Here is a 15,163-nt window from a genome sequence, read left to right as displayed (position 1 = left end):
ACCCTGTACTATAAGCGAAGATTATAGAAAAGTAATAAACAATCTTAACATAATTGCAAATAGCAAACTTTGGTCCTTTGCTTACGTTTGATTTCTAGTCTGTATGTTGATTTGTTTTCAGTATATCACATCACAAAATCAAATCAACCACAGATTCTCTGTCTAACAAAAAAGAATCAAAACAGTCAAGTATTGCATTTTAAAAAGCGGTTTCCTTGACTTCCAAAAGGTAAGGATGGATGTTAAATACTTAACTCTGACATGCCTCATTAAGTCCTGTTTTTGAGTATTTGATTAAAGTGTTTGCCATTCTTGGTAGTGAGTAATTTTTTAAGAACCTCAGTTTTCAGTGGCTTACCTTAGTCATTGCTGTGTTAGGATTTACATGGAAAAGGGAAGCTGCATAGAAGTGGGAAAGTTTTTGTGGGGTAGAGAAAAATAAACACTCCAGTCTTCTTGTCATGTCGCTGTCTATTCCATGGAAGCTTAAGAATGACTTTTTTTTTTTTCAAAATACTTTGAGAAACTTGGGAGTTATTGTGAATTTATTTGGGTCTTTCCAAATTCAGTTTAACATGGTTTTTAAAAACTTTGTTTTGCAATTTCAAAAACTCAATTTCAAAACAAAAAGACACGTCTAAGAAAGAGTGGAGTGGAGTATTTATATGGAATTGTGAAAACTTACAAAATAGATCCTGCTATTCGTTAGTTTGTGTATGACTCTACAAAGGCTTTGGGAGGGTCCCATCAATCTTTAAAACTTTTTGTTGTTGTTGTTCTTTTGGGGTCTTTTGTTGCTTTTTTCTTTCTTCTGATTATTTAATTTTATGTTAAACGTTTTACAAATTAAGTCAGTACCTAGCTATACAACAAATCCATGCAATGTTCCAATTTTTAAGGCCAATGTTGCTTACCTTGAAAACAATGTCCAAACCTGTAGTTGAATGTTGCCACAATTTATTCTGCCAAGTGACCTGTCATTGAGACAATTTATTCCTGCCCATTCTGTGTTAGTGGAGCAGTAAAAATCAGTATTTCAGTCCTCATGTGGAGCGGGCCAGGGGGATGGGTATATTTCAAGTGTTGGCATTTGACCAATGATGTATTTGACAATGTCACTTGGAATGATTCTCATTTTTAATGTCTATTCTCAACTAACAACTGTTAATCACATCCTAGACTCCCAAAGTTGGGTGTTTCTGAAAATTATTCTATGTTTGCTACCACTGAAAGAGTCTTCAGTAGTTAGGGTCGGGTGGGGGAGTTGGTTATTGTTGGTTTGGGAGGAGGGTTGATTTTGTTTTTTGGTTTTGTTCCGTTTTGTTTTGTTTTTCAGTTTTCTTGTTCAATCTTTGCTTGGACCCAAGAACTTTAGCTGCTAGGTTAGAACTCCTGTCTGCTTTCCTGAGCCTTGTTGCTAGTCTTTATGTTATTCTGGTTTGTTCCTTCTTACCCTGCTAACTTCTAGCTGGACTGAAGGGTAAGTGCTCCCCTATAGCTAGCACAGCTCAGATAATCAGACTAGATTATCTGACACCTGCAATGTGCTTCCCCCCTCTCCTCTTAAATCTCCCTCATGTCTAGACTTTGTAGTAAAACTTTTCATGTTATTTTCCTGATCTTAGGTTTGAAATGTAAGCTTCCATACTGAAACTAGGATGCATGTGATATGTGCATAATTGCCTCCTCTCCTTGGCTTTCATATTGGCATCAAATGATCCTCTGAGTAAAGCCAACCATTAACATCTTCTAATTTTTTTTTCATTCCAAGATTATTAATTAACATCACAATGAAATGGCAAGTAATGCCTTTGTTTCATGGAATTCACAGCTACCCAACTGCTTAATGCCTGAAAACAGATCATTTTGCACTCTGACAATGTGTTGTTGTTGTTGTTGTTGTTTTTCCTTTCCCATTCCAAAGATTAGTATGGTCTGGGGATCAATGGTGTGGTAACCATGGATACCTTAACAGATTGAAAGGTAGGGCAGGAAATCCAAAGATGTGAATCTAGCAAGACTTCTAGAAATTGCAAAATTCAGTTAATAAAGATAGCAAATGCATTATGTGAATACTAAAGAATTAGTTCTAGGGGGCTTGAGAGTATACTCTGAGGTTAGCTCTGATTCAGGATTAATCCTGAAGGGAGGGCTACCATACGAAGGACTACCACACACAAAAACCAGAAATCAAGGGCATGATGGAGTCCATGTTATTTATTCACAAAAACTTCAGAGTCACCATCTCCAAGTGCCAAGGAGAGTTGTCACCTCTGGTCTCAAAAGTCTCACATCTACTCCCCCAAGAACAATGACAACAATAACCTTTTAAATTATTTTTTTTTCCTCACTTGTATTTGTATTAATTTTTCTAAAAATATACATATGCAAGAGAAAAAACAAAATGTTCAAAGTTTAGAAAAATCTTTCAGTATTTGAGTTATTAATATAAAGGTACATAATTCCTTTATCCATATAGAAAAATCTGCCCACCAAAAATGTGGGGAGGGAAAACTCATCATAAGAGAGAGCTAGAAAATGTGTCAAGAGAGCAGGCAAATATGTATTCGAGTATTTTGAATGCTAATTTAGATGATATAGGTCATATCATTCTTCCTGACCATTTACCAATAGTCCTTTTAATTCTTTTTGTCTCTTTCTTTACTTTGCTTTCTTTCTCCCTTTCTTTTGTTTTCTTTTATTTTATGTAAATGTACGCCCTGACTAGCAGACAGACTTTTTCACCACTCCAAGCAGATATCTAATTTAATTTTACTTTACTTTGAGTGTCTGACCAGGCATTTAAAAAAAAACTAGTGGGTTGGATTTTGCCCTGCTCTTTAAGGAATGAAAGAAAGGATGGATGAATAGATGATTGAATGAATTCTGAAAGAATTTACATGTATTTGCACAAGAATGCATTGCTATCATAGTAGATTTTTAAATAGTTGTTTGCCTTAATTCCTTTATATATATTTTATCTCAAGAAATTTTTGCTATATCTTCTTATATTGTCAACTTGCAGTTGCTACATTGCAGGAATGCAATATCAAATAACTAATTCAATATCAACTTTGCATAACTGAAAACCACACCATAAATGAGTTTCCTTCTCACTGTAAAACTAAATGACTCTTTAAAGACATAGACTCTAACAAGCAGGTCCAGGATATTCCAAACACCATGAGATGATCTAACTAGACTATTAATTGAAGGTACATATATTTGTAAACTACTTTAGACACATTTAACATCTTATTCACTAAGCAGTTGAGGATTTTCATGAAAGACAGTGACATCCAATAAGAAGCATCATTAATTCCTGTCAAGTATAGAAAATATATTTCACCCATGTTGTAGGGAACATAACATAAAAATATCAAGGACTCTGTAAATTAATTGGAAGTGTTATGACTGCAGCAGAAAAGATTATGAATTACTGATTTGTTTGTTTTCAAAGCATTGGCAAAGTTTCTGTTAGGATTTATGCTCAAAGCAGCCGTCTTAGAAAGAATTATAAAAATTAATATTGAAATAACATCATATACTTATCCCTTGGGGAATATTGCAATAGTCATTTGAAATTCAAAATTTCTTTAGAATGAAGACTTGCCCTTGATAGTGCCTGAAGATGTCATCTACTCTTGGTCATGCACTTTAGCTTGACTTCATTGAAGAGACCATGAAAGAACTTAGTTGTTTCTCAATTACATGGTGTTCTGTATGCCTCAGGGAAGCAGGCAATGGAGGACCCATCTTTTGCTTCGTGTGCAAAGCTCAGGCAGAGCATGACCCCTGTTAACTTCATTAGCCAAGAAAAACTGTTCTAGAAAAATCCATAACCAGTCAGCTGCCATCAGTCATTGTCATTTCTTTATTTCATGTCTTCTGATGAAGTTGACTACTGTTATTTTTTGTTATTGTCCAAACCATATTTTTGTACTGTGAAGCAAAGATGACAAGCACACATTATCCATATACAACTAAACATACAAAGTCACCTTTTAATTTGCAGTTTGAGCTCACATATGACTTTAGAATTACATTAGCTAGTTTCTTGCCTCTAGCATCCATACAGCATAGCAATGCCATAAACTGAACTCTTAATTTCAGTGATAAAATAGCTACCCCTACTTTTTAGATTAATTGAAACAAAGAGCTTCTGTCAGATAATTTGTTAACCATGTATTTTCAACAGCAGGATCTCCTTTTCCCTAGCCTATAAAAATATTCAAAATATAATATAATAAAATCAAAGGAGAGATTTGGCCTTTTGTCTTTACCCTTTATCTATCTATTTGACTAATAGGAACATTTCCAATAAATAAAAATTTGAAAGCTATAGCATTTCCCTAGAAAATTACATGTATTTAATGGGTATTATTACAAACCTGCCTACCAGCATATGTATCTGAAACAGAATCATACAAATGCACTTGCTGTTGAGGCAAGAGATCATGAAAAAGATTTAAACTTTTTTCCAGCTGTGAGGAAAGAAAAAAGGAAAAGACAAACAAACATGAAATTAACCTAAACGTGATTGGGGGGTCTATTAGGAAGATATCACTAAAATTGTAATGAAGTAGATTAAATGATAGTAGTATCAAACGCATATAATGGTATCACTTTAGGAACAAATTCTTTCTGAAGAAACTTGGGGTACAGTTTCAGTTAGTTTTCATTTGAAAGTACACCTGCCCTCCATAAGTTTATGTACCCCTCAGCTTGCTCCTATGTCTTGGATACCATTAATACTGTTTTCTGTTTCTTAATGCAATTTTTAGGGACCAATATCAGCTTTATCATCTACGTTTAGTCTGAAGCCAGTCCCTTATTTCCATATTATAAAAGACTTCAAAATCTTTATGCAGATAAAACTGAGAAGTAGAACAGGTGGCAACGTTTGGAAGGTGTGTTGAATTAGACCCTCGGCGCACAAAATCACACAGCTCGCTTTCTGCACATTGAAGACCAGCAGGATTCTGAAAGAAGTCAAGGTTGTAGTCAGTTCTCAAAACACAGTGAATCCTTGCTTTCTTAAAAAACAAAACAACAACAACAGACACGTGTGAATGAAAATGAGCATTGGTATTCAGCTCCCAAGCAAGAGATAAAAATCCATTAAGAATCCAATCATCACTGGGGTTTGTAAGCAGCCTCTTTACCCACCTAACTGTATTTTGCTCACCCTATGATCACAAGAACAAATTGATCTGCATTGGAAGAAGTACAGTCAGAATACTCCGGATGTATTGTCAGGAGAGTCCAGTCGCTGGAGGAGGATATCATGTTTGGTAAAGTGGAGGTTTGGAGAAAAAGAGGAAGACCCTCAACAAGATGGATTGGCCAAGTGGCAGCAACAATGGGCTCAAACATAACAACAGTTGTGAGGTTGACCCAGGACCAGGGAGTGTTTCACTCTGTTGTGCGTAGGATCACTATGAGGTGGTACTGACTTGATGGCACCTACCACCACCAACAACAACAACAACTTGTTCTAATTAATTTTCTTTCTCTTGACATATACCAAATACTGGCAAAGGTGACCCCAAAGAGTCCGGAATCTAGGAATTGGCTCTCTCATACTTTTGCTCAGGACTGTTTTCCCACTCCTAATGGAATCCTTGTATGGTGCTGTAGGATAAACATTAGACTGCTAACCACAAGGTCTGCAGTTCAAACCCACCAAGTCACACCTTGGAAACCATATACAGGGTCGCTGTGAGTCAGAATTGACTCAGTGGCACTTAACAATAACAATGTCAACATCCGATTTTCTTTTTCTTTCAACAACCATTTCCAATTGTTTGGGAAATGGTGTTGCAAGAAACCTTTTTTTGTTTTGTTTTTTTCAGCATTGTGAAAAAACAGACTGGGACAGTGGAAGAATGACTCTATGGTGTTGCTTGGGAAGCACCCACAAGTTCTTTGAAACAGAATTTGGAACAGCTGGACCACTGCAGTGTTTTATTTTAAAATAGACAACATATGTAATGCATATGGTCCCAGACATGTATGGAGACACAGGCAGACAGTCTGAATGGTATCCAAAGACACCTGCACCTAGAATTCTGTTTCCTTCTACATTTCCCCCCTAAGAGCACATGTTCCCACTTTTGGAGTTTCAAGATACCATCTGAATTCCCATGTGTGTGACTTCTTAATAAAGCTGACAAGTTTCCTGGGATGAAGGTGTCAGAGTAAGTCAGTTAATAGACACCTCCTAAGGATCTGGCTCCTCTGCCAGGCAGCAGAGGAAATGACAAATCAGTACCTTACCCTCAAGGAACATATTATCTATCAATGGAACTGTATGTGCATTTGAATGGATTCATTTGTATATTCTCTTTAACAGCAGAAGAATTGGAACACACCCCAGCAAAATTACAGAGGTAGGACACAGGAAATGGTTCTTCAGAGCCAAAAGTGACCCATACGACAGAGAGCTTGGGAAGAACTTTCAGCTGTTTCCTATAAATAGCATTGTGTAAGACTGGTAGCGTAGTGGTTACGAATCGGGCTGCAAACCGTAAGGTCAGCAGTTCGAAACTACCAGCTGCTCCGCGGGAGAAAGATGAGGCTTTCTACTCCCGTAAGGATTTACACTCTCGGAAACCCTGTACAGGGTCGCTATGGGTCGGAACCGACTTGACGGCACTTAACAACAACAACAAGACGCAAAGAAGGAATGAAGCATTAACTATAAATGCAGAGGTATCCTTCTTCTCATTGAGAACATAGCAAGAAGACAGGTTTTGGGAACACAAGGAAGTCTGCTCTTTTGCTCCCTGTTGTTTTTGTTGTTAAGTGTCATGGAGTCAGTTCAGACTCATTACCACCTTGTATAGAGTTTCCAAGGAGCAACTGAAGGGTTTGAACTGCTGACCTTATAGCTCGCTTTTACGACTAGTAGTGTTTTGGGTCCTGGTATGATACTGTAGGGTAAGTACTGGACTGCTAACTGTACTAACCAAAAAGTTGCCAGTTCAAGTGCACCAGCCAACCTGGAAAACCCTATACAGGGTCACTATCTGCTAGAATTGACTCGACATCACACAATAACAGCAGTGTTTTTTGAGTACTTACCATTCTATGTGCTCTATTAAAAACAACAACAAAAAAAACCCAGCACTGTCAAGTTGATTCTTACTCATAGAGACCCTATATAAGGTTTCCAGACAGTAAATGTTTATGAGAGCAGAAGCCTTTATCTTTCTCCCTTAGGGTGGCTGATGGGTTTGAACCACACACCTTGTGGTTAGCAGCCTAACACTTAAACTACAGTGCCACCAGGGCATTTGCTTTATAGGCACTTCTTATCAGATTCTCTTAACAACCCGCAGTCCAGTGTCACACCAGGACCCTCGACTTGAATACTAGCTTCAATTTATAGATGAGGAAAATGAAAGTCAGAAAGATTAAACAGCCTGTTTCATGTCAAATACCTAGTAAGGGGCAGTCTTCTTGACTGCCCCTAAGAAGTCCATCTACTTAACCGCTTATTATCATTGCTGATATTGTTGTTAAGTGCCATTGAGTTAGTTCCAACCCATAGCAACCCTGTATAGGGTTTCCAAGAAGTGGCTGGTGAGCTTGAACCGCCGATCTTGTGGTTCAAGCCGACTTTACAGTCCAGCACATTAAGTCCTAGCCCTTAAGTCCTAGCAACCCCACGCACAATGGATCAGATTGCTATGATCTCTAGAGCTGATTTTCAGAAGGATATCATTAAGTCTGTCTTAGTCTAGAAATTCCACTGAAACCTGGTCAGCAGCACACGACACATAAACCTCCCCTAACAGACAGGTGGTGATTGTGGGACATTGACTGGAAATCAAACCGAGGTCTCCTGAATGGAAAAGCAAGAAGTCTATCTCTAACCACCACTGCTCTATGAACTCTTCCCGTTGACTTTGGTGTATCAGTAGTCCATAAAATCAAGAAATAGGAACTCTTTGTTGAAAGGATGACTTTATTTCTTTTGCTGAAATAAGTTCATTATTTCAACAACTATGTATCAAGTACATACTATGTGCCAAGCTCTGTTCTCAATGCTGAGAATATAGCAGAGAACATATAGTTCTTTCCTGATCCAAAAAAGTTAAAAAAAATCAGATCCTTTCTACTGACACATTAAAAATAGCATCCCCCCCCATTTAATTTCATTAAGAACAAGCTGAATAAGATTTTCAAAATCTTCATGAGAACCAACCACCACCTCTTTAAGAATTCTTGAGTTACTGGAATCATTGCAAATATAAGCCTAATTCTAAATTAATGATCATTTCATTCAAACAAAATCCAGGAGCTGCCCATTTTACATGGTGGAAATTCCCACTGCATTAAGCTCCATCTACACATAGAGAGTTGTGCCCAGTTCAGGAGGATCATTAAGTTGCAGCCTCTGACAACAGAAAGGAATTGAAAGGTCAACTCGTTTTACACACAAGGAAACTGAGGCCCTGAGAGATGAACAACTTGGACAGCAAGAGCCCAAACGATAATCCAGACTTCCCAAATCTGATCCCAGGTTTTTTCTTCATGTGGATCCAGCTCACTATTTTAAGCTGGGAGGAAAGAAAGGAAGTTTAATTTTGATAGGATATTTCTCTGAAATGAATAATAGGATAATTTAAAACATTTTTTCCTATAAATTTGTGTTATAATGTATGTAAAAATGAAATTGTCTTTTAGACATCCTCTAACCTACAAATTAGCGCTGTGAGTCTGTGTTCATTTAGCCGTTGTGATGGTTGGCAGGAGACAGAGAAGTGGGTCTGCATCCAGGCCTCTATCAACGAGCCAATTCACCTTTTCAGCTTCATTTCCTGAGTGGCCAGCAAGGCAAACAAAATAGTTCAACAGCGAAGTGTTCAAGAGGCCCACCAAATAAACAAAGAGGAGGAGACCGGAAACGTGTGCATGTTTTTTGGGGTTTTTTTGTTGTTGTTGTTGTTGTTTTTAAAAGCTACAAAAGACCCCCCTTCTCCCTTCAACTGAATGACCGGTTGTGCCGTCATGATTCAAGAGCAATAAAATATCAGAGCCAAACTGGCAAAGTAGGACCCCGGCCGATGTCTCAGCTTGCAGTCTCTTGTGAGAAATCCAAGAGCAAGAAGGGGAATGCTAGCCAAAATGCCTGATCTATTCTGTTCAAATTGAGAGGCAAAGGGATGGGCAAGGCTTTTTATGAGGATGAAATAGGACCAGCAGTATACCTCACCTTGAGTTTCTTCTGTACTAAATTGAACTCAGACCAATGGAATGGAGGTGAGGGGCAGAACCTGTCAGCAGGGATGGAAAGGTGACCCCTTGGACTACCTGGGTGCTATTCTCCCAGGGGAGACCTGAAATAGGAGCAGGCTTGGCACACACTTGGCATGGGTCTGATGATTCACAGACCCCAGAGTGGCACCTATCTATGGCCCCAGTACAACTTCCTGGTCACTGTTCTTCCCGGTCATCCTGAGTCAAAGGAGAAATGTAATTTGGAGACCAACCAGCCAAAGGAATTCTAATAAAGGCGCCAGTCTCAAATTAAAGCTCACTTTTCTGAGGGCAAAGCTGAAGCAGTTACCACCGCAGAGGGGATTCTTTCAGATTCTCTCATACAGATCTTTCCTGCACAAGCTTGTGTGTTATCATCCTAATGGAGCAAATTAGCTATGAAAATACACATTCTTCAACTTGCCTTCTGGTAACCGTTGCTCCTGTGCATCTTGGGCATAAACAACACATCTTATTCAAACCCTGACCACTTGCTGTTTCTATGAAATTTAGCAGAAGATTTTTTAAATCTTAGCAAATACAAGGGTATAAATCTAACCTACTGTGCAGTTAGGTTTTGAATGATACACAAAATTAGGAATAATGTTAGGAGAAATCATCATCTTAAAGTCACACAGCTTCCATAATCCAAGCTTTCATCCATACCCTAAAGAGGGAAGGAAAAATACTGCCTGGAAGGGAAGCCACATGTGAAAACATTCAAATGCCCTTTCCAAGTCAGAAATCAATAGTCCCATGTCCTGACAGCATCGCAGACTCCTGGCAGGTCCCCGTATTCTTGAAGAAGATTGCATTCAAGGGGATTAATAAAGTTTTTCTCAATTTGATAGGAAATTCTTTTGCTGCATGGTCTGCATGTCAGGAGAGCGAAGATGAGGTGGAGTGTGCGGATTCCTTTACTATATAGAACCTTCGTTCTTACCGCTATAAGGCTTGCTTGGCCATACTCCATTTGAATTCTCTAAGTTATTTCGCCGTTGAGTATAGTGTATATTAGTTACACATGTTGAGATTAATTAGATAGCCCTTAGGAGGTTTTGCCTACAGCCTTCACCCTGTAAGCTAAAGTGTGAATACATTGAGATGATTAACTCACAATAAATGGCAGATCATAGCCCTTGCTGAGTAAATTTCTGTTTGTCTATATTATAAGCTTTACTAACTGAGTAAGCACATTATAAAGCAGTGTCCTTGGCCATCACAAATTAAATCCCAACTTAACTTATTATCCAGGTTTCAATGAAAATATTTTGTTGTTTTTGTTTTAATTTTGGAGGGTGGGGACTCAAACTTTTTATGCAACCAAATTGGCAATGGGAATTGGGGGTGGGGAGTATAAATATCACTTTGCTGAAAATCAGCATAACCCTTTTTTCTAGACTATCCCAATAATTGTAGAGAAATTACTCTGGACCTAACCACTGGAATGGCAGAATCTATTAAAAACATGAAAAGCTAAATAGGCTTTTATAAGCAAAGATCTGATCTGCTTTCAGTATTTGGTGAAATGCAGGCGAAGTTATGATCTTGGGCTTAGTTTTTGAAGAACAACATAAATCCACTAGAATTGTGATCATTTACTAAACATGTTGATGCCAATATTTTTTGCCTAAATGCAATAAACTCACCAGTAAGTGATGCAAGTTGACAATGGGAGGTAAAAAGAATAATTTGGGGATGTTGGTGGGAGGTAACGGGGAAAACGCTAGCGTTCATAATGCCTAGTAAATTCCTGTCTATTTGAAATGTCATAGAAAATGTGATGTGTTTCTCTAAATTGTTTCTCTCTCTACATGTATAAATGCACAGACGCAGATAGAGCTCAAAAGCATGGCATGGATGAATTTATCTCTTCCAACCCTTGCAACTTTGACCACGCTTCCCTCTTTGAGATGGTACAACGCCTTACTTTGGATCACAGACTTAATGATTCCTATTCTTGCCTGGCAAGTATATTCTTTGGTCTATAATAAATTAAGCATGAGAACTTTCTCCACCTTTATGTCAGAAACTGTATTCTCCTTTACAGTGATAAACATGCTCACGTTTCCCTGGGTTGAGAGAGTTTTACATCAAGACTGAGCAGGAGGAAGTTATCAGAAGAGAGGTCCAATTCCCCAGACTCTCTATCTTAACGTCCCCCTTCTCAGCTGCTACATGAGAAATATTCCCATGAGGGTAATCGAGTTTGGCACCTGCTTATGGAGAACTTGTAAAAATTGCATGAGTATCTTAAGAGTTTGAGATCACCCTCACCCTCCCCAGATGATAAAGTCGCCTGCTCCTACCTCATAAATAAGCATGTTATTTTGGGTTTTTGTTTTAAAAGATTAAAATGATTTTTTAAATAAATTCCCTTCATTGTTCATAAGCTAAAACAAATTGGTTTGTTAATTTTTGTGGGATTTTTCTGTTTTTAACTGTCATAATATTCCAAATATTTTTCATCCTTTAGGAGAATTTTTCTGTGATACTTTAGACATTTAAAGTTTTAGTTATCTAACAAGAACATCAACATTTCCCAAAACCCTGTTTTAAACCTTTATTTAAGACGTTTAAGTACTAATCTATTATGACTATTGAATTTTTGAAGATTTGATTTTGGTCTTAAATTACTACATTAAGAAGCATTAAATAAGACTCAATGTATTTCCTTCTGCATGAATCCTTGATTCATTTCTTTGATGTCTGTAGTCCTACTTTATAGATTGAAAAGGTACAGGGAAATAATCAAATGACTTTACACAGAAGAAAATTCTCATCCCTGACTTTAACCACTAAGGTTAATAAAGGTTAACTTATTTATATAGTATTAATATTATATCATATGCTAATATTAATATTTTATATCTATATACAATCTCTTTTCCAAATGACAGTTATGTTCTAAATATCTCTTTTGACAAACCTTTATTTTAGAGTCTTTGTTTTTGCTGTGCTAAAATATTAAAAATAGTAGATAAAATACTCTTATAAGTAGAAACTGGATGATGTAGAATAGTTTATTAATCTGCATCTCATAAAACATTCATTGATTATCACAGGTTTAGAATCACTTCATCAGAGGAATCTGAACTTAGCCAAGTTGGAAAGAAATATCACTTTGACTTTAAAAACAAACAAGCTGAAGAAAAGGCCTACCTTGCATTGCAAGGCAGTTTTTCTTAAATGTTGCCTCAAATTATGTGATTATTTGTATAATTATAAACTGCATTTGTGACACTTGTAAGGAAATATCTCCGGGTTTAACTCATTCTCTTTTATGTGTAATTCTTATTTTCTTGAGGAGTTTTTTGAGGGGCATTATATTGACAGTTTTTTAGAATCATTTTTAAAAACAGTTTTCTTTTGTTTTAAATACACCACTAAAGAAAGTTAACAAATACTCTCTAAAAATTAAACTAACAGCAAAATCTTCAAGTCTGTTACTACTAGTTACGTATCGTCTAAAAAAAAAAAAGGGTACAAAATCCAAAATTAATTATGAATGAATAGCATAAAATTGCTTCTTTCCCCATTTGTGTACCTATCTCTATTAGTCATTGCCCCAAATTTTCAGAAAACAGCAGACATTAAAAGGATCTCATCTCCTTCTTCTATATATTCCATTTTCTCATTATTACAATCTTTTTTTCAGTTGGTTTTGGAGACCGACCAGCAGGGATACATAAATTTTTCTGTGTCTTCGACTGAGTTCCTAATTGATATTTCTTCAACTCTTTTCAAAGCAGCTATTTTGGCATCTACAAAAGACTTGGTGTCATCTGAGTCGTAGAAAATATATTTTAATCTTTCACAGCAGTGTTGTTTCTAAGATTTAGCATTTGGGGTAGCAGATGGGGTGGCAAAGAAGTTGCCTATAGGGGCAGCCCACTGCCTCGACTACTCTCCCGCCCTCTGCAGTAACTTATCATTTGAAATAGGAAAGATGCCGTCTTTCCTTGGATGCATCGCTGAGCTGCATGTTGTCAATTGCAGATTCCCCAGGTCCCTAATAAGAGATTAGACTGTTGTAAAGTCTTCCCTCATTGCTCTTCTGTGGCCTTTACCTGTCCCCCAGCCATTTTCTCCTTTTGCCTTTTCTCTCCCAAGATGGACCAATATTCAAAAGACTATTCAGAGAAGACCCTCAAAGCGAAATTAAAATTATATTTCAAACAGCTTCAAATTTCTGGCATGCAGAAGACCCTTTTTTGCTTCTGACAGTCTCTGACACGAAAAGACACGATTTAATTTCAAGTTGTTCCCAACGGTGACCTTAAGTGACAAATGATTGGGCCTTTCTTCTCGTGGATGACCTTGAGTGACAAATGATTGGGCCTTTCTGAACATCTCTTTCAGTTTGGTTAGGCCGTGGTTTATTTTCTTAAGCGAATAATAGAGGTGACAATTTCTATCTCATCATGCCACCCATTCCACTCTGAATTGGAAATACCACCCGGGTTCTCTTTTACAGCAGAGATTGGGATGGTCCTGTAACAAGCATATAAATAACAAGAAAACATATTCATTGTTAAGACAAATATAAAGCAAAACAAGGCATAAACAGGTCTTCAGTTTAATTGAATCGTATCTGATTTACAACTTGAGAACTAAGTCGTACTTTTCTCTTTGGAGAATTATGGTGATATTCTCATTTTAGAGTAAAAAGACTCTTTTCTGAAATGAAAGGATGTGTGAAGCTCTGACATGTGGTGGTGCAGTGGTTAAGCACTAGGCTACTAACTAAAATATCAGCAGTTTGAACCCACTAGTCACTCTGTGGGGAAGAGATATGGTAGTCTGCTTCCATAAAGATTGGTGGTAGTGGTTATGTGCTGTGGAGTCGGTTCCGACTCATAGCAACCCTGTACAGGGATTCTGAGGCTGTAAATCTTTACAGAAGCAGAAAGCTTCATCTTTCTCCTGCAGAACAGCTGGTAGTTTCGAACTGCTGACCTTGCGGTTCACAGCCTGATTCGTAACCACTATGCTACCAGAGCTTCTTAGATTATAGCTTTGCAAACCCTATGGGACCAGTCCTACTCTATCCTGTAGGGTTACTATGAGTCTGAATCCACTAAATGATAATGGATTTGGTTTTTGCATTGGCTTGTATATAGACTAGGCGCTCTATTTCTTCATTCTTTGGAGTAAAGAAAGCAGAGGACGTGAAGTAACACAGAGCTGAGTTTGATCTTGCCTCTGTTTAAGATATCTGTGAGTCACTTACTGGCTTTGAATTCTACTTCCTCATCTATAAAATGAAGATAAATCTGCCTCTCTGGTAGCATAGTGGTTACAAATCAGGCTGCTAACCTCAGGGTCAGCAGTTAGAAGCTACCAGCTCTTTCATGGGAGAAAGATGAGGTTTCTGCTCCCGTAAAGGTTTACAGCCTCCAAAACCCTGTACAGGGTCACTATGAGTTGGAACTGACTCCATGGCCCATAACAACAAGAACCCCGCAAGGTTCTACGGAAAATTCTTCATCTAGTGTAAAGCACAGTACAAATGTAAGACCTTAATGATACTATTTTCTTTTGTTGGTAGCCAATACTTTGCCCCACCCACCCAAAAATACTCTTTTTAAGAAAAATGGTCCAGTGTTACAGCAGTGTGTCACTCAGTTTCTAGAATCATCCTACTGACTGATCCAGATTCCACCACTTAGTAGCTCTGAGATACTGGGGAAATTCTATGTCTTCTCCAAGCTCAATGTTGCCACCCATAAAACAGGAATTACTATAGTGCCTACTTTATCTGGCTGTTATGCAGATTAAGCCAGACCATGTACATAATGTGTTTAGCATAATAGCTGGCACTTATTAGGCAAATTAGTGCATATTAGCATTTGCAGTTTTTTTTTAATACCGTTCTCCAACTAAACTCAACTCT

At 37.6% G+C, this 15,163-nt stretch overlaps 1 protein-coding gene across 1 annotated transcript in view; it reads left to right on the top strand.

The window, feature by feature from the left end:
* The window catches only part of CADPS (Ca++-dependent secretion activator), a 755,300-nt gene that overhangs the window by 564,874 nt on the left and 175,263 nt on the right, over window positions 1-15,163 (top strand). Inside the window, exon 13 of the mRNA XM_006862100.1 lies at window positions 11,098-11,234. Coding sequence (XP_006862162.1) covers window positions 11,098-11,234 — 137 coding nt within the window. The remainder of the gene's footprint in view (window positions 1-11,097; window positions 11,235-15,163) is intronic.

This window comes from Chrysochloris asiatica, unplaced genomic scaffold, assembly GCF_000296735.1.
Source record: "Chrysochloris asiatica unplaced genomic scaffold, ChrAsi1.0 scaffold00046, whole genome shotgun sequence".
Lineage (NCBI taxonomy): Eukaryota > Metazoa > Chordata > Mammalia > Afrosoricida > Chrysochloridae > Chrysochloris > Chrysochloris asiatica.
This window is presented reverse-complemented; position numbering and strand designations above follow the sequence as displayed.